The sequence below is a fragment of the Sturnus vulgaris genome, chromosome Z (assembly GCF_052056855.1).
Source record: "Sturnus vulgaris isolate bStuVul1 chromosome Z, bStuVul1.hap1, whole genome shotgun sequence".
NCBI classification, from domain to species: Eukaryota; Metazoa; Chordata; class Aves; order Passeriformes; family Sturnidae; genus Sturnus; species Sturnus vulgaris.
In genome coordinates this window covers 52,252,917-52,274,085 of record NC_142283.1, presented here as the reverse complement: position 1 = coordinate 52,274,085, position 21,169 = coordinate 52,252,917, and the positions used below count along the sequence as shown (strand labels likewise).

Here is a 21,169-nt window from a genome sequence, read left to right as displayed (position 1 = left end):
CCAACACATTAATACAACATTAGGTTTTATGGTGTACTCCACCCTGTTGCAAGTTGACATATGCTGAAATATTTTCATTTTGAAATGGAGCTCATCCATTAACCACAGAAATATCAACTATTATCTAGTTACTTCTGTAAGATACTTTTACTGATTTAGAACCCCTCTGGATGATACATCTGTCCTCCTCCCTAATGTCTTTCTGTATTTCGGAATTCTTCTTGATCCTCTATATTTATGGCACTTTTTAACTCAGTGCACAGAGCCATTGGTACCTTAGCTTTTTCCACCTTCCACCTGCAGCCTACTTCCCACTTTCAGCCTCCTTCCCCTTCATGCCAGCTTCTAGGACAGAGTACCTCAGAATGCTTGTGGCAGTGTTTTTTCTTCAACACTCCTGTCTGGTTTTCATCTCCTGGATTTGAAAACTCTTCTACTGTTGTTATGGCAGGGTCCCAAGGGAAGTGATTACCATTGATGTTAGAATTGCCACTTTTTTCTCACCCTTTCTGATTTCTACATTTGGTTGAAGTTTCTGGCTTGTGATATAGGACACATAAATATGTTTGCAAAAAAGCTCAGCGATTAACCCAGTTGTGCAGCACTCTCCCCCTACAGTGTTTGCTCCCAGCAATAGTAACAGCTTCATGAGCATGAACAACCCATGAGAACTGGAAGTCCATCTTGACACAAAATACTGTAAAGCTAAGTTACTGTAGAAGAAGTTGAATGGAAGGAACCACCACTGACGGCTAAATACTTGTTTGTCATCCTGACTGGCTGCTGCTCCTGATTCTTCTCATCTGTCTTTCTCCCTATATTTACCTTCTTCTTCTTCTCCTCTGTAATCTTTTTCCTTTTACTCCCTCCTCTCCAATAAAAAACACTCTTAGAACTGATAAATGCCACCAAATACGCACCCACTTCATGCAACACACCATGGTCTGTTACTACACTTGCCATCACTTTCTTTATCCTATAAAAAACCTCATTACTATTTTTATTTCCCTTTACAGATAGCACATATTTTATTATAACTCTTCTAATAATAGAATCTACAGTTCTATTATTTGAATAGTATCATGCCATTATCAGAACCATAATCCTTATGTTTTAGTGCTTTAGTTTCCTAATTTTACTTCAGTCTGCAAAATTGAATTTGAAATACCACAGATAATTTTTCGTATTCTGTTACTGCATGCGCTGTTGTAATTTTCCGAGCTACCAGCATGTGCTCAAAAAATATGTATTTCTCAAGTAAATCCAAATTCTCACTGATGTTAAATAATGCTGAATCTATAACATTTAAAACAGAACTGAATGCTGCTGAAATACATTAACGTCCTCATAACAGGATGACACATTCATATTCTAATTACTAGAGACAAGTAACTCTTTTGGTCACCTCACAAGATTCCCAACATGATTAAAAAAGAAAGCAGCACCCCAAAATAATTGTGATCAGAAAATTGAAAATAGCATAGAAAAAAACTAAGTAAGTGTCATGACTTGGTAGTTTCATAGTGAAAGCAAGATTTCCTATATATAAGTGATTTTCATGATGCAGACACTTTTAACTCGTGGTAACCTTAAAAATAAAATCAGATTTTACACACAGAAAGAGGGCAACCAAGCATTCATGAAGGAAACAAAAACCTGACATTAGTAGTAACTCAGGTACAGTATTATTAACGTGGCATAAGCTTTTCTTACCCTGGACCTTTCCTCCAGTTTTGTCATCATGACGACAGTTGCACCTCGTTGTTCCCACATCATTCTCCAGAAGTCACCAAATGTTTCTGGCAATGCCCCCTGCGTTGCTATGTAAGCGTTCTGCTTCCTGTACCCATCGATGTAGTTGGCATTGATATAGTCACTGCCCGGTATGCCTGCAAGGAGAGAAGAGTGAAAACACAGGGCAGAATTTCTGTGCTGTCCTGTGGTACAAGGGCTGAAAGATCCTGTGACACAGCTGATGTGATGAACCTTGGCTTGCTGCGTGCCCATCAGCACATGGTGGAGACACCTGGGGGTCGACACAGCAGCATTCAAGAGCTGGTCTGACGCTGCCTGCAGACACCCAAAATATGGCAGGGTCTACCTGGGACAGACAGTGAGGATTCTCAGTCAGACACCCTGGCTAGGCTCCTGAAACATTCTTGTTGAGGTCATTGCATTTCCTTTAAATACAGAAGGGAAAAAATATTGTCAAGACTATTAATATCACTGCTGTATTAATTTTCTCTGTTATATGGGAAGATAATTATGAGTATTATTGTAACAAAAACCATTACATAAGTCAGATTTAAGAAACAGTGAAATTTTCTATATGGTGTATGCATGAATTAAAGACCTTTGCAAGACTAGAAGCAGGCCAGTTCCAAACTGCAATCCATTTAACTCAGGGTATGCCACAGGATGCCTGGACTGAGAGTTGGAACATGCTGCCTACCCAGGATGAGGAGGTGTATTGGCTGTAGCAAAGGTAGCATTACTTGTCTGCACTAATAAGGCAGCCATGCTCGCAGAAAAGGATAAAAATGGACTTAAAATTCTCAGACTATTGCTGAATTCATCAGGGCAGTGCCCAGCTTTAACTCATATTGAAAGATAAAGCACTGAGGGGAACACTTTTAATGTCACTGCTGTTTTTTTAGCTGATGACTAGAGAAAGAACTAAGATACTTATGTGAGATCTCAGTGCTGGCTGAATGGAAAAGCAGTGTTAATTAGCTGAATATAGATATCTGCACCTTAGTAAATTTTGTTGAAGTAATTGACAGAAGTTACTTCTTTGAGCAGGAATGAATGATTTATATTTCTGCAGCCAATCTGCCATGCACAAGTCTACAACCCCAAGAAGTGGTGCAGGTTCCACAAACTCTTTCAAAAGAGAGTCAAGGTGGTGATACCAGCTCCAGATTTATTCTACAGCTATGACTGTTTTCCCTCCACAAAGCAACAAAATTGAATTTCTTTGGCTATGAAACAGAATAAATTGTAAATAAAAATTTCCCAAGATTTTTGTCAGAAACCAAATCTTCAAATCTATTCTGATGCATTATGTCCTGCTGGTGATCCCAAATCAGAAATGACTGGACCTGGGCACCCCTGTCTTTCCTGACTGTAAGTGGCACATATCTGAAAACGTGTTCAAAAATATTTTGAATTTGAATGGAAATTAAGGGTACCTCTTTAAAACTGACTGTTCCTTTTTAGCTACAATTTTAGTAGTTTCAACACTCGTTCAGGGTAAGCCTGAATGTTTCATTCTACTACTTACTGAGCAGTGAATGAACCCACAGACAAAATGCCACAGTAAGTAAGGTCCAATATAATATCAAATTATTCAGATTATGGGTCACTGCAACTACAGTCTAGCAAAAAAATTTGCCTTCATGCCTGATAAAGTTCCATATAAGTTCTTATTTTACATGTTCAAATCATATTTAAAATAAAATTTTAATTATTTTTTACTTTTTGTACACAATTAGAAGAAATACCCAAAAAAGTATCTCAGAAAGACCTTGTAACTTCAGGGTTACAAGAGAGGCAGAAAATGGCACTCCTCAGGCAAGATGCATGAATGGACACGGGAAGACTGTCTGGCTGATTTGACCTGAAAGTCTCTTCCAGGAGAAAAAGAAAAAAAAAAGCAACAACTTGTTAACCTGCATAGTCTATAGCTGAAAAACATGATTTCCCTCCATGAAAGGTAGAAAGTACAGTTCTAAAGCATCACTCTTGTAGACCTGAAGCTGTTTTACCTGACACTTCTTATTGTGGATACTGGAATTAATGATATAGAAAATACAACTCCTAGGCACAATGCTGTATTTTCTTCCTTTATCAAGATAATAAAACATTTTCTTTTTCACAAAACAGACGAGAAAGAAGAATGAAGCCAACAGGAGAAATTTACACCAACTGGGTATTATTACCAAAGGAACTGAGAAAGCTGGTAAGAAATGTTTTCTGCATAAATTAGAATTATATTATGATGCCTGGTATCATACTTTGAAGCACATGTTATAAATAAAAGCCTGAGGAAAAAATGAAAAACAACACTTTGTAAAGTGGTTAAATGATCTTCTGGGAAAGCTGTCCTCTGGAACTGATAATGCACAAACTCAGTGTGAAAATTAAGCATGATAACTATTGCAAGCTGTTCCCTAAAGAATGATCTTTAAAAATTTTAGCAACCAATACTAGTACCTGATGTAAAAAAATTCAGAATGCCTAAAATTGTAAATACTCTTTCTACTTGCTAATTTGTATTAAATTCATTGATAAATCATATTAATATATAAAACGTCTACATTAAATAAATTCTAATTCTTTAAATAAGAATGAAGAAAAGCTTGCAGATAATAACTTCCTTGATCTAAGATTCAAGTAAGAAAGAATTAAGATTAACAATTACTGATAATTGCAAAGAGGATTTCTTCAAATCTATATTAAAGTGGAAATTTTCACTCTGTTTCTCCACTTCATTTTTATAAAGTGGACACAAAAAATTCTATATGTTCTTTAGCTAGAAAAAATATTTTACAAGGCAAGTCAGCTTTACTGCACAAAACAAGGATATACTGCAGATGAAAATCCATTTACGACAGGCCCTGACCAACTATTCATGAATTAACCAATGAAGTTTTGGATTAAAAAAAAAGACAAACAAAAACATGTTGCTCCAACGCTTGCACTGAGATTTTCATCAAGGATTTATCTTTAGAAGTATATAATACTCAATAGGGTTTTATCTCTGCTGAGATCAGGAGAACAACTTGATTCAGAATGCTCAGCTCCACTGTCTCTCTCACACAGTGTCTATTAGGTTCTCTGTTCTCCATCCATTCTCATAGTCCCTTGAAGTATCAAACCCATTTCTCACAGAGTCTCTTTTCATCACTGTTTTCATGCATGACCTCAGTTTCACATCCTGCTCCAAAATCCTTAAAGCCCTCTAGGGAAGGTGCCTCATCATAAGAGGACTAATGAATTTGTTATAAATAACAAATACAAAACCTGAATATCTGTAAATATCTACAATGACAAAGCATAAATATTCATCAAAGACAAGTTAGTCTAAATATTAAAATGTTCCTTTCTGAAATGACTTTTCTAGCCATAACCTCATTCTGAGCTGAGAAAACAGAACAATTTTCTGTCAAGTCCAATAGTGCAAAAGCAAACAAATGACAACCAGTCTGACTGCAGTACAATGAAATCCTTAAAACTTTTGTTAGCTGCCATAGCTTGAAGGCAACACACCCACAAGCACAGCAGCAATTGCCATCATTACTTAAATTTGAGTTTAATAGTTAAGAGAGGTCAGTTGTTCTGTAAAAGCATGGGTCAAAAAAGGAACAAAGCAACCAGATTCTGTAATATTAATATGAAGTTTACCTAAGTCTTTTGGCATCAGCGGGATTTACTGTACCTTTAGGATGGAGCACCTGAAGTGTTAATTTAGGGTAATCTATGCAGTATAACCTGACTGTTACAAGTTTCATGAAGGCAGAGACACAGTTTCTGCACAAGAAGTCAGTTAAAGACAAAGCTTCTGAACCATGATTCTACAACAACTATTTTCTAGCAGTATTTTCAACTATGGTGATGAATGACCAGAGTTTTTATCTAGCCAGACAAGAGTTAAGCACAAAGGGGGAAGAATGAGATGAGTAGTTCAGCATAAAAGACAATCCATTTTCAAATATCTCAAGAGAACAAAGAAGTTTAGTTTTTACATAGTAAGAGTGAATGAGCAATGACATAAAATTAGCCAATGCCACAATTAAAGTACGAAAGATTAAAAACTTTCTGAACTCTATTGTTCTGAACGGTGTTGTATTTCATGAACTGTATTGCTTGCAATTTATGCTGAGAACTCACGAGTTGAGATGACAGTTACTGTAACACAGATCCCCAAGGCTAATAATGTAGACCTTAGGAATGATTCACTTGATTTCCTGAAGAGTTATAATCTTAAATAACTTTAATTAGACTTCACATTTTATTCACAAACTGAAATCAAATAATGAAATTATTTCAAGCCTTCACAAAGGCTCAGCACTGAACAGCCTTTCTATTTAAAATAAATTAAACCATAAAGCTTTGTTTCTGTGCTGCTTCCCTAAGACATGTGCTTTTAGTCATGTAAATAAATAGGTGAAGTAATAGGATTAAATTCTGTCATGCTTGTAAAAAAGTTGGAAAAATACTACGATGAACTCAGAGTTGATGAAGTTCTGCTACTGGTTTAAATCAATGTCTGGTGTTTTGAACAATGTCAGAGCAAAAGTTACAGGCTGGTTGTGCAGGTGTGAACAAAACAGAGTGAAAAATCTAATTTAAGTAAGATGCATGCAACAGGTTAACTATAAAAGGATGCAGATCTGGCCCCTTCCTATCCTCTCTTTTTCATCTCTTTCTCTTTTGCTTTCTTTGTCGTACCACCCCAGCTCTGCACCATCCACAAAGCAGGAACAATGTGGAATCTAAGGACTGGTGATATTCTTTGTTCTCTCTCCCTTTTGCTTTGCCTGATCAAAGCACAGCTGTCATATTCTATCCTATACTGAACTTTATTGTAGCAGTGGGGAGATTGTGGAGGGGTGTTTTGGCTTGTCAGCCAGCACCTTTAGGAGGTTAGGTTTATATTAGGAGGTGAGAACTGTGAAGTGTACTGTACAAAATTAAGGGCTTGCTAGACACCAGTTTTATGGAAGCAGATTGTAAGAATGTAAAGGCTTGGTAGACTACACTTTTCGAGTCTAGATAATTGTCTGATTACTGGAGTTAAGGCATGTTTACAATAGAAGTGTGAGAGCCCTGACTTGTGGTGCGTGTCTGTTCAGCCTGATGAGAGCACACCATGACAACACGTCCCCTGCCGTGGGTGCTGACAGCAGCCCTGGCTGTGATGCTGTGCCTGATGGCCCCCAGGACACGCCTGGCCACCCTGTGTGCCAGGGCACTGCTGACTCACGATCATTTTGCTCCCTCAGGTCCTTTTCTACTCTCCAGTATCTCATTCCCCAACCTGTCTGTACTTCCAAGGTTGCTCCATCCCAGGTGCAGAATCTGGAACTTTCTCTTGTTGAACTTCATGTGGTTGTTGATTGTCCAGCTCCCTGATTTGTCAAGGAATCTCTGCAGAGCCTCCCTGCCTTCAAGTGATCCAACAGCTTTCTCAATTTTCTACCATTTGCAAACATGGTTAGTATCCCTTCCAGTCCTGCATTCAAATTGTTTATGGAGATTGGAGAGCACTGGCCCTAAGGTGGGGCCCTGCAGAATGACAGGTCACCAGTAGACTGATGTCACCCCATTCACTGTAACCCTTTGGACCTGACCTGTGACCCAGCTGTTCTCCCATCACATGATATGTTTATCCAGCTGCATGTTGGACATTTTGTCCAAAAGCATATACCACGAGTGAAGGTATTAAAAGCTTTGCTGAAATCAAAAAAAATTACATCAGCTGGCATTCCTTGATCAGCTTGGTCAATGAACAGGTGCTAGGTACCAGTAACAAGTATTTATGTGGATGTTTTTGTTAATCAACATCTATATAGTTTAGGAAATCATCAAATTGAAATGGTCTAAGTACAAATCCGTACTCTAAGAACTCACTGAAATATGGAGCAGCAGAAAACTGATGAAGGTATGCCAGTAACGAGTATTTGTAAAATGAAGGTTTTTTACAAAGACTGAGGGAAAGTTATTACATATAATCCTAACTGAGTAAGGTAAGAAAGAAAAAGAAATTTTAGGAAAAGAAAACCTATAGATACTTGGATTGTGAATAGATTGTTAGGAATATTAGGAGAGTCTGGTGGGAGAGGGAAAGGATGAATGATATGGAGTCTCAAAAAATGCTGAATTATAAAGAATTTATGGAAAGAAGGCAATGTCAAAAAGGGATAGGCAGAAGATGCAGAATTAGGCATGACAAAGAAAGGGATTATTTAGAGGACAGAAGAGAAGCATGTGAAAGGAAAAGGTGACAAAAGCGAAATGTACGTATGCAAACTAAGAACTAGGAGTGTAGCAGATCTGCAGGCAAGATGAGAAACTTGGAAGATCTGCAGGTGAGAAAAGAAACTTGAAAGGTGACTGGCAGAAAAACATGGGAAAAAGGAGGAGCTCTCTTAGGAAAAAGAAAGGAAGCATGAATTTCTTTTGTTTTGGTCTAAAAACTTTCTAGTATTAGGAAGTCCAGAAATAAACAGATTGTTCTGTGCAGGTCCTCAGAGGCACAGGTGAGAGCATTCCATCAGGGCACTATCCACAATGCATGGCAGTATGTGCAGATTGCAGTATGTTGCACAGTACTACAAAGCAAATATTGAAATCTAACATGATGTCATTGTACTGCGATTATTTTACTGAAGCTGAGTTTAGTGATCTCTTTAACTCTTAAATACTGAGTAACACAGCAGTTAACAGCCAAATGATCTTTTCTTGAATAGAAATACTAATTTATACTCTAGATGATGCATTAAAAGAGATGACGAGTGCCTGTACTAATATGAAATGAAATTATATCTGGTTTAATATTTCCTGCAAAACCCAGTTTCAATGAGTGTGCACAGTAAACATGTACCAAATCTTCATTAGTCAATCAAGAACAAAGCCACCAGATGTTTTCTTGAAGCTTTTCCCAATGGAAAGCATGGCTACATACGCAATAAAAATTGTTCTGAGAATATTTCAAGGGTATAAAGAACAGCAGAATTTAAGTTATAACTATTACAGTATCAGTAGACTCATACACCTACAACTTGTCTCAGCATCGTTGTTGAGACAGACACCACAGAAGTCTACTCCATGAAATCTGCTTCACAGAGGCTTTAACACCATGAAATCCACTTCACCGGTATTTCTGTATCCATCACCAAAATACTTTTGTCATTTTTAAGGCACTCCAAGCTTGTAGGGTGAGGGGCCATACAATTACTCTAAGTGTATGTATTATTAGCAGAAGGCAACATAAATGAAATGTGAGTGTATATAGTCTGTACAGGTTAAGACTCTCCAGCACTTATAATGCTCCAAACAACTTTTAAACCTTACAATCATGGTCTGCATACTCAAAGCTGATTTACTGCCAACTGGCCATCAGACAAACAAGAATATCAGCAGCTTCTTCCCTTTTTTCTTTCTAGACCATTTGTATTACAGTCAGAGCTTTCTAGTGTTAGCAGCATTTTAAAGTCGCTAAATTTCCCACAAAAACAAAAATAATAGCCTGCTGAAATACAATAGGTAGTTTTTTTTCTTCTAATAACTGGAATTATGTGAGTACATCCACAGACAGAAGACTTTTAGTCATGGGTACCTCCTCAAAGAATTGGCAAGACTTTTTAAAATGCAGAACGTTTATCCATTCCCTCCCCACCCCAAAATTTTAATTTATTTCTTAGAGGTTGAAGATCACAGATCTAGCTGTTTTAACTCAATCTGTTTGTCTTTTCAGACAGTACATTCTCCCTTAAATCAGTAAATTCAATCAGTAAATTCTCCCTTAAATCCATTTAGATGCACTTCGATAATAAACTTCATTACATTCTAACATTGTCATTATACTTTAAAATTTCAAGTGATCATTCAGAAACAGCCAAAGACAGCACAATATGAACTGATTTCAAGACTTCAATCAGATTTCAAGAACACGGGAACAAAATTTTGCAAAGTAAAATTTTCTTTTCAGGAGGAAAACCAAATTACCATATCCAACCTGAGTTTTCCCTCCGAAGGAACATCTAATGTAATAAAATTTAAACAGTGATAAGAGAAGTATTCCTGTGAAATGAGCAAATGTTATGGAACTCCTTGCAGTATGTAGTTAGAGAGGTCAAGAATATAGTGGGGATTCAAAACCAGGTCTGAATAGGAGTTATGAAGAGCACCAAAATAAATGCTTTGAAAGTGTTAGTAAGCCTTGTGTTTCAGGGCTACTGCAATTTTTAACAATTTGATATTATCAATAGTTGGAAAGAAGTAATTTCAAATATCTGCTAATTGCTTCTCAAGACTTTCAAGTAATCACTTTGAACAGGCCACAGAGTTCTGCTGCTGTACAAAACTGACCTCATGGCTCATTCTGAAGTACCAATTACAAGATCCCGTATTTCTGCAACACTGCTAAGAGGCAAAAAGTTCATCAGTGTACGACTACAGTTTGGCAGATACTTAGTCTTTTCTTCATATATATTTGCTCTTAAACAGTAAGCAACTGCCTAGGTATAAGATGGAGCTCTTCTCATTAGGTGGCACAGTCACTATTCAAACCTCATTAATAATATCAGTTTTCTTGTGGCCAGCGAAGAAATGCAGATGAGGTCCGTATGTAAACCAAACAGTCTCCAAATAGTTGTAACTAAATGTAGTACAAATTTAGGTCCTGATTAAGTTGTATAGTAACATAGGTAAAGGAGAATATATTTTTAAGTAATATTCCAAATATTGATTTCCATGGTAACATGAAAAGAAACACAGCTGTCAACTGAATGAAGAGCTGGTCAGATTGTTTATTTTCATATCTGAAATATCTATTTCAAACCTGAAAGAGAAGCATTTTTTACTAAATGTTAAAACCAATATACAAAATTTAATCTACCCACTAATGTAAAATCCCAGGAATAAAATGTTTAAAGTGAATACTTATATACTAAATTATTTCTGTTTTCAAGACTAAATATCATTTTTTAAAAAGGCATTTAATATTTGATTTATTAATCATAAGCTTTTTTCCACCATAATCTAAAGACTTGGAAAATACTTAAAATCATGCAAATCACCAAATGGGTCAATATCCCATTTGTGCTTTTACATCTAACACTAATATTACAGAAGGGTGTAATATTTTTCTCTGTTTAGACTCAAAGACTATGAAAGATTTAGAAATTTTAGCGTTGTCATGGTATTTCTCAAAAATGGGAATCAAACATTGCAGTTTTATTGTATTTTGTCCCTGCTCCTTAAAATATTCAATCTTTTCCTGGTACAATGTAAATTTTTTCCTGTATTTTTACTATCACTTATGTAAAAACATAGTCCAATCTACTGTGTAATTTCATATTCTCAATTACTTTGACTAACATTTTCTGCTTTTCCTCTTACATTTTTTTCTCATTCTCTATGTTAATTTTTTTTAAAAGGAACCATATTTCAGAGGTGATTTAAATAAAGTGGAAAATGGCAATCCAGTTGTCTAATATATAAATGACCAAATAAATTTGTTTTCATTTAATTTCTTTTCTCTCCTTCTCTCCTCATTTACAGAACTCTTTTTCCAAACAAAATCCCTGGAAAAACTTCAGTCTTCTTTTTGCCAGCTAGACTTATCTCTGAGTTAAGCATTTTGTTCTCAAGAACTTAACATTCAGAAAGGCTGCCCAGTTGCTGTTCCTGACCTTTTCAGACCATATACTTAGACCTCTTGTCTGGACCAGTGAGACAGAAAAGGATATATTGATTGAGTTACATCACATATATTGCTAATTAGAATACCCTGTCTTCAGTGGTATAGTGGATAGGTAGCTGAACCAGCTAGAGGCCAAGTTTCTAAGCAGCTATATTCTCCTACAAGGTAATATGAAAAATTGTAAGTTATGTGGCAAAAAAATCTTGTCAGGACTGATATATGAGCCTCAAAGGTGGAACAAATATAAGCAGATTATCATATACAAATTCTTCAAGGTAATCATTAAAATTTGGTAATACATTTGAGAAGCTCTTATCAAAGTGTTATCAAAGCCTATGGTATGCAGATGCAATTAATGAGGAACTAAACTTCAGTCAGTGGGATTGCCTTTTACTTCACAAAGCAGCTAATATTAAAGTGAATCACACCTATAAATCCAGCATCTTTACGTCTGGAGTAGCCAAACATAAGCAGCTGTTTATAACTGTAAATAAAAACACTTGCAGTTTAACTTGTAGCATGTTATGACTGAAATAATTATGACCTTGAATACAGATTCCTCTATCCTATGTATCATCTGCAAGTCCTGTCGGAGCTAACTAAAGTTAAATCTTATTTTCATTTAAATTGTGTCATTTAAATATATAATTTACTTGATTATGGCCATCATTAATACCTGACTGTCAACCACACAGAATAAACTGAAAATCTGTCTTCAACCGAGGAAGCAGGTTAATAGTAAGGCAGAATTGGAAAAAATAAAAAAAATCCTCTGAGTGAAAACCAGTGTGTCCTGATGCTTGGTAAAAGAGACACAAGTACCTAGGCCTGACAACCTGTAACAGTTTGCTTCAGATAAAACTTTAAAGTGTTTAAGACTTTGGAAAGCTTTTTAACAAAGGAAGATATAATGAAAAGCTCTCACTAAATCACACTGTCAACCTGTAGTCAGTGAGATACTCCCAAAAATATCTGCATGTGGGTATTTGTTTAAAAGCTCTACTTTAACATTTAGATTGGTAATTAAAACTAAAGTTCTAAGAGAAAGTTTTTAAAATTTCCTCAGAGAAAATGAAGCTGAACTGATTTTTTTCCCACACTGTGGTTTTGACAAGTAAAATGCAATGAACAGGTATCTTGATAATTTCATTGATCAACAAATCCCTCAATTCAAGTATGTTTGTTTACTGCTACATTTGCTTTGCAGTGTTAGTATAAATAAACAGCAATATTAATTTACTTTACATAACTCACTGGCATATACACAGGGATCTAATGCATTCAGTGTTACACATGAATTTACATATTAGAGCAAGTTCATAATACATTACTGACAGTAAGCAACAGAAAAGGATTGTCATTACAGGAATTTACTGGAAGTACCTTAATTAACACTTCTTTATATTAATATATGAAGATATTGATTGGTAAAATCATTCTAGATGTTAGGATTTAATTAATTTAATCGTAAAGGTCTCCTTACCTTCTATTGCTGAGAGTAGAACACGAGAATGGTCATATGCAATTACATTCGCATATCTATTCTTTGGTTTGTTTACTTCCAGGTTAGAGTGCTCCCATGTGAACTGCTGACCAGGATCAATAGACTTCAAAAGACAAAGAGAAAAAAAGGAAAAGAAACTTTCAGCTAGGGACTAGATAATTGTTTTGTTTATTATAATTACAAACTAAACTGCCACAGTTTGCTCTGGAAATAGTCTCCTTTTGAAAGAAAATTATTACTTCAGGACACACTGTAACATATAAGATCATATTATATCAACCTTTTCGTATTTAAGCATCTGAAACTTTCATGAGGAATTTAAACCGTAAGCTTTTAAAATCCAGGGCTTTTTCTTCAGAGAAAGCAAGCTATCCATCCTTTTCTATTTTCACTCATTTTGGCAAGTGAGGGGTTCTACCTTAACAGAGAATGAATAAATATGATAAATCTCAAAAAAACCGAGATGAAGGGGAATAAATATTTTTGCCTTTATTAGTAAGTGCACATGTTCAAAAATTGCACTGTCCTGTTTACTGAATAACTCCAAAAGTTCCTGACCAAGTTTTCCAGAAGAAAAATAACGTTCCTGTTCTTTCATTTTGATGCCAAGCCAACCCATGATGCTAGAGTTGCTCAGGAAACTAGCTGTATTTCATCCATAGACAACATAAAGAACCTTGCTTTTCACTTCCTTGAGTAATAAATACGTAAGCAATTCAGGCATATTTGAAATTTTAATGATATCTTATTCATAAACAAAACTGTATGTTTCCAGATTCACTGTTTATTTTCTGTTTCCTCCATGTTCCAGGGTGGAATTACAGAAGTGTTCACCACACACTTTCATGCCTCACCACTAGGGAAACTTCAGACTCTAGTATTTTTACCTCTATGCTTGAATTATATATGCAGCAAAGTGAAAACAAATTAGATAACAGATGGTACCTGTTTATGTTCACTATGGTTGTGGCTGTATGAAAGGTCACCTCATACTGAGAAGTCATGAATAATCACCTATTGTTTTACTTTCCCTTCCCGTAACATTAGAGACCTTAAAATTGTTTCATCAATATGAATACTCAACTATGGCTTGAGGTTTATGCCCTCTGTTTAATCCTGTTTAATCCAGTAAGAAATGGCAGCTCCCTATGTCAGCTAGTGGTAAACTGCTAAAAAAAGAAAAAAAGATGACACAGCTAAGCCAAGGCAGGGCAGTTCACCAACACTTATGCTCATTTTCCACGAGTAGACCAGCAACACAGCACAAGTCAGGAGATCTGTACTGCCCCTACAGCACCAAGCCAACAGCTTTACTGACTCACCCCAGGGTATCACCTGTAATCTGTTAGAGTAGGTATTACCTGACAACGAGCATGTGTGAAATTAATTAATGTGATTTTACTAGGACTTATCCCTAAGACTGATAATTTGGCCAGTCTGAAAATTGCTTCATTTTCACGCATCTTTACATATTTTATACAATTTATTTATTTAATATTTTGAGAATTACTTTGCTTTTTTATTAAGATAATTAAAAAAAAAATAATTTTGTCAGGCTGCTGATAGAGAAGCATTTGTCTTTAGGAAAACAAATACTTCAGAAAAACAAGTGTTTTATCCTATTAACCAATACTCTAGGTTCAACTAACTTTTATAACATAAAAGTTGCAAAGTCCTGCAAAACCAAGCTATGTTGAGTAGAGGAGTGGGATGGCTCAGGTTCTGGCTCACTCTTTACCTACAGCAACTGAGATAGAGTGCTTGTCAGCTCCTCCCTCAAAAGGAAATGAACTGGGACTGTTTAAGAGGAATGAGGAAGAAATTAAACACTTGGGAGCATGATGAAGGCCATGAAAATTCTACTTGTGCTTTGGATATGATTAATTTGAATTGTATTACTGTGTGTGGTACTAAAAGTTCAAAAGGCATTCTTAAATGCAGCTCTGAATGAACCTGATTTTTTAACCTTCTACACAATTTTTCATACCAAAATATTTGGGTTCACTATCTTAAAATTTTGCATGACTATGATTAACATATCTTAAGATGTCAATAATTTTAGGAGCTTATTAAGTCAGTATCTCAATAGACTAATGACTAAGAGATTTGCAAAACTGGTGATGGATTTTTTAGAAGCCCTACTGTATTCTGTCTGCCTATAAAGGGACAATCAACTATCCACCAACTAGCATTTTGCCACACACAAAGGTAGACATCACTGCTGTGCTGTGCTTAAGTGGAAACATAGTGATCTGATCCAAGAGTAGAGCTTCATCTTTATCCAACAAAAATATTAATTTCTGACTACAAAGTGAAATTCTTACTCATCAATAAAGAAAATGGTAAAATTTTACTCTCTAATTTAACAATAGAATTTTTATTCCTTTTTCTTACAATTTAGTTTCATTGTAGTAATGTTTTCCCACACTCTGAGAAAGATGGCTGGTGGAATTTTGAAGCGGGTATGCACTGTGTAATTTAAAAATGTAAGTATTTTATCTTTACTTGTAAGTGCTATTCATTTCATCAATGGTGCAGAGAAAAAATCTGGAGGTCATCTCCATCAGTGCAGGGAAGAGTAGAGTTATATACATATATACTATACTTAAGACATGTAATACACCTCTTTATCAGCAGGCCAGCAATTCACTTACATCATATGACTTGAAAAGTAATAAGATTTACATAATAACTTATCTCAGCACAAATTGCCCCTCTCTTCCTTTTTGAGTTAATGGAGGTGAACAAGAAAATTTATGCAGGATATTTACAGGTCAAGTTTTCAGAACTTGGGAAAATAATTTTTATTTATTTATCTCAGAATTCTAGTAATAATTTAGAACATAAACATAGTACAGAAGATATTTACTATGTATTGGTGCATTAATTAACTCCAATTAAGTTTTTTTAAAAAAATTGGTAATTTGACCAGGAATAATGTGCATCTATAATATCTGTGACTACACAGTCAGTAATTTTTGAGAGACATATGTGGAAACATACTCTCTAAACCACAGTCCACTGCCCTAGAATGAAGCACACTACTCTGCATTGTTCTAGCACATAACTGAAGCAGACCATCTGTCTTATCTTTTAGGTTTTTACCTACACTGCCAAAATATTCAGGAAATTACTTCACAATGTAGACGTCACATACACTTTCTTTTCACATCAGACAAGAAAACTAGAAAATAACTGAATTAACTGGTTGCCTAACATGCTATTTTTGAGCCTGGACTGCAGGACTCTGGCTTTAAAGCACAAAAACCAAAAAAGGATGTAGGGAAAGAAAAAAAAAAAAAAGGATAAAAAATGCTTGCAAACAGTAAGTTTAAACTGCAGGTTTGCATATACACAGATGATTTTGCATATACCTCAAAAATGATAGTCTGAGATTCTTATCCGTTATGAGAAACAGATTCAGCTCTATATTATACCTATTTTTCATGTGAATTTACAGAATGAAAACTGTAAATTTGAAGCTTAGCTTCAACTGTTCAGTATTCAGTATTATTCTTCCACTTTTCACTCCTTAATGTTTAAGCATTCTAAATCTACTGTTTATTAGCAAGAAAACCCCCAAACATACACATTGTATGATGTATGGCCAGATGGTGTAGTTTAGCGATTAATATTTAGGTCTACATCCAGACATAGTTAACATAAATTATCAGAAACAGGCAGATGGATTGAACTTTAATCTTTCCTATTTTCCTCACCAATCTGAACCACTTTGTGGCCTTCCTATCCTCCCATAAAGCACCATTTTGTCAAAAGAAAGTTAATCTGTATTTCCTCAGACTTAATAGCCACACTGGAACAAAGAGTTGAGTGGTATTGGCAGAAACATTTCAGAAGTGTGAAAGACCAATAACTCATGAATAACAAGTCTGTACTAACAGTTTTAATGAGTGCTTTAATGGTTTAATGGATGGCACTTTAATAGGATTTCTAGTATTTTCATTCTGAAAGCTTGCCTTCAATAAAGCTGTCATTAATAAAGAAGTGGATTTCTTCATAGCATAATTGTGTAGTATGGGTGCTTTGTGCAAAAGAAATAAAAATATTTGTAATACTGTTATTTCCCTCCCATGCTTTGACAAATCTTTTAGCTAGTATGTTCTAAATGGCTGTCTGCTTAAACAAGTGTAACCTCTCAACAAGAAAAGACTTGAGCAATATTTGCTATCAGAATGCATCCATAAAATAGTTAATTGACTAATAATCACGGTAACCAAAATGTTCTGGTGGTAACGAAACTGGAAGAATTTCAAACAATCCCCCTCCAGTAAACTACATACCTGCTCACTGCACAGTTTTCCTCTGCACCACTTAAACAAGAGGAAAATGCTCCCTGCTGTGAGTCTTCCAGGACTACATCCTGGTTCAGCACTAAGGAAGGTGTGACCAAGTGTCACCCCTCCTGGTGTGAGCTGACACATGCCTGCCTGCTCTGGGACACTGCTCTTCTAAGGGTCACCACAGCAGCAAATCAGAAATCAGCAGTTTTAAGTTTCTGTGGAATGCGGGGATTTATATATACGACACATCTTTCACAAGCCAGAAAGGAGAAGGAAGCACTGTAAAGCATTTTCAAGCACTGTAGGTGCAGTGTTTGTGGCTTGAATTAAATCACCAATGACCACTGCTTCACAGAGAAACGTAAGACTAGGTTGGCGAAGTAGAATGAAAAAGAAAAATTGGAGAGCATGTCAATGCAAACAGACTCAGAACAGCCAGGGAAGGTACACAGCTAAGCAGAGAAATGAACAGTTTGACCCTCTTTTACCAATGTCAGCAACTGTGAGGAGAATTTCATACCATAGTTGATGAATCTATAATAGGGTGCTATTGTATTATGCAGGAAACTTGCTAATAGACTGAGATTTACATACTGCATTACCAAAATGTGAATGCTAGATGCATGAACATTAATTCATGATCAAGGCAATTTGCCAACTGGAATTGAGTTTTTTTTAATTAAGATGGAGATTTTCCCATTACACTGCAAAGGGTATAATTTTCAAGAATATGGGGGAAAACCTCCACATATGGCTAAAACTTCTTTTGAACTCAAATATGTGTTTGCATTCGGGTCCTTAACACAGCTAAAAATGCAGATGAGCCATTTTCTGTTAACTCTCAAAGGGAAGAGACCTAACTGTTCAAGAGTAGCAAAAAATATAAAAAAGTTTTTTCTAAAAGCTTCTGTAAATTTCCCTAAAGAAGAAGAGTGGTATTTCTTCACTGTATCAAGCTAATATTCCTATGACTAAAAGAAATTATGCAAAACCTGATTCCAGTGGAATCCTACAAGCTATATAAGCATATAACTAAAGAAAACTTAGGAAAATAAGCATTATTTGAAAGCATCCTTGAAGGAGACTCTTTATTTAAAAAAGCTATAAAATCCCTAGTTTTAAAAAATGAATCATATTGGTTTGTATTTCTTTACTACCAGTCTTAAACATAATCTGTTTATTCCCTACATGCAATTAAAGTAATTTGACCATGATATCATAACCAGTTGTAATGGAAATAATTTCGTGTTGAAAACTGGGGATTATAGTCACCTTCAGGTAAAAAACAAATATCAGGAGGATATGAATACCTGAATAATGAAAAAGTTGGCTTTGTTTAAATATTTTTGTGGTTAAAGCATCCTGCTGTTTTGTTTTATATAGTGTATGAAATGCAGCAGGTCTTATAAACTAAACTTTATAATTGTCTCACAAGAATCTATGCTGCTTTAAATTTCAACATATTTTTCATCATATTTTTAAGCACTGTCCACATCTTTTATTTCAAGGAAAGAGTAAAGAAGTGAAATTCTTCATTGATTCCTCCATTTTTCTCTAGAAGCCCCCCAAATTATTGCAATTTAGTATTTCTAAAAAGCTCCTGTAAAATTCAGTTTTATCTAGAACTCGCTTAGTTTGTCCTTGAATAATTTTTTCTTGCTTCAAGTACACCACTTTTCTTTTCCTAGATATATCGTTGCTTTCAGTTGAGCAAAATAAAACTGATATTTATTACAGCACAGAATCATAGAACTATTAAGATTGGAAAAGAGCTCTAAGATCATTGAGTCCAATTTCTGACTGACCACCAGCACTCCAACCATAACACTAAATCCCACGCCCAGATGCTCCTTGAACACTTCGAGTCATGGTGATTCTACCACCTCCCTCCATCCCATGCTTTCAGTAAAAAATTCTAGGCACATTTCCTCTTGTCCTGTCACTTGTTGCCTGGGAGAAGAGGCCAAACCCCACCTGCCTAGAACCTCCTTTCAGGTAGTTATTTGACTAACTAAACTGTATCTATGAAATTCCTAGGCAAAAATATAGTAGGTATCAGACCAACACCCTAATATGTAACACCAGCTTTCTTTTATTTGATTAATTATATAAGCATAAACAAATGCTGTTATCCCAATGAAGCATTCACAGCACAAAGGGAGGGAGATAATACCCTGCTCTAAATCTTGACTAGCAGGATTTCAAATCCTTACACTATGTCTTTAAAATTCTGTACCATCACTATACTGCTGGCTCGGATACTACCCTAGGTGGAACTAAACATCAAACAACCTAGGTGAATGCAAGTATATGTGCTATTAATAAGAAGACAACTTTTCATTGTTTGCTGACTACGCTAATTGTTTACTTTCATCCTATGAAAGTAAAGTTAGAAAGTCCCAATAAATGATGTTTGTAATATTAGAAAGAGGAAACCATTATAAGGAAAAAGAACAAAACTGTATTTTTGCTGAGAAAAAAAAAATTGATTTTTTCACGAGTCACTATTATCTACAATGATATAGCAGTTAAGTGCAGCTGTTTCTTTGATAGAGATTCATTCCGTGGATTATCTGTTCTTCCTGGACTTCTAAAATGTATTACATCGATAGTAAGTTTTATATGTGCTTCTACTATACAAGATTTATTGTGTTTTAGTATCCAGTGTTTATGTTGTTGCAGATACAAAAAGATAAATATAACATATTCAGTAAACTGTGTTCCTATCACAAATCCTACCAACTGACTCTGAAAAGCTACAATAAAAAAAAAGTCAAAATGCATCTTCATATTTTCCAGTACTCAGTTTTCAAGCACAACTGGCTGCAATTTACAGAAAGAAACCTCATGAGAGAAAACATTAAATTATATACAACTTCTTGTAACATTTGTTAACCAGTGCATACATACACATTCACAGTAAACCATACAGTAACTTACAGAGTCTAATGGTGTAAATTTTGTGTTGTTGTGACAGATTCTCCTGCAAAAATAGCATGAATCTGAATCTACTTCCTTAGGGGTGTAAAGCTCTATGTACAGACTTCAGAAAAAAATGTTGAATTATTTTACACAAATCTCAGAAATCTGCTTTGGAGGAACAGATTTTCTGTTCTGTCTTACAGAAGGAAATGACTTTCCAAATACAACATAGAATAAGGAGAACATTACTGGTTTTGTTCCGTTTATCTCCGTGACCAGTTTTTATTTTTAAATTCTGAGGTCTCAGATAAGGAGATACAATATAAAGGTCAGTATCTTTGCTTAGCAGCTGTCAAGTCTGTATGGACCTTTACATTACATAAAAATCCCACTAAAATTGCCAAAATCTGCAAAAGCTTCCCAATAATCAGCTGGGATCAATCCTGCCTTTAAATTAGAGTACAGAAAAGAACTGTGTGACATTAATGACATGTGATGTTAACAGAGTAAATCATTCTGTTTAAGCTTGGGGATTGTGAGTTAACAAAAAAATTAATTAATTAAGGATTATGAAAAAAATATTTTGAAGTAGAAATGAACCTCACTGAAGAGTCATAACTCTATCTTGTGTTAACACTACAGAGCCAGTTTATGAAACATGTCAATTGTAAGTTTATTTGAATCTTGCCACAGTAATAATCCTTGAGGCTTGGCCCCTGTTGTCCCATAAAAGATAGTATTCAAGGTAAATTTGTGAGAGAAGTACAGTGGAAAAAAACCTCTATTGTTCTGCTGATATACTGTAAGAGCTGGGATAGGAGATACCCCAAAGAAGACACTATGGAATAGTTTCTGAAGACTTGCAGAAGTAGGAACTTGTCCAGCTGATGACACTGAGCCTCACATTACATAGCTAGAAGGTGCTCTACACTGGAGAATATACAGTTTTTAAGAGATAGGGAGGTTTGACTGTCTGAGGAGAGAGTGAAAACAGGAAGGAAGTAATATTCT

At 35.4% G+C, this 21,169-nt stretch overlaps 1 protein-coding gene across 47 annotated transcripts in view; it reads right to left on the bottom strand.

The window, feature by feature from the left end:
- The window catches only part of PTPRD (protein tyrosine phosphatase receptor type D), a 1,149,067-nt gene that overhangs the window by 49,492 nt on the left and 1,078,406 nt on the right, over positions 1-21,169 (bottom strand). For all 47 annotated transcript variants that reach the window (XM_088156870.1, XM_088156871.1, XM_088156869.1 and 44 more), the window contains 2 exons: positions 12,915-13,038; positions 1,714-1,889 (listed from right to left, as the gene is read on the bottom strand). In XM_088156870.1, the coding sequence (XP_088012996.1) occupies positions 1,714-1,889; positions 12,915-13,038 (300 nt within the window). The remainder of the gene's footprint in view (positions 1-1,713; positions 1,890-12,914; positions 13,039-21,169) is intronic.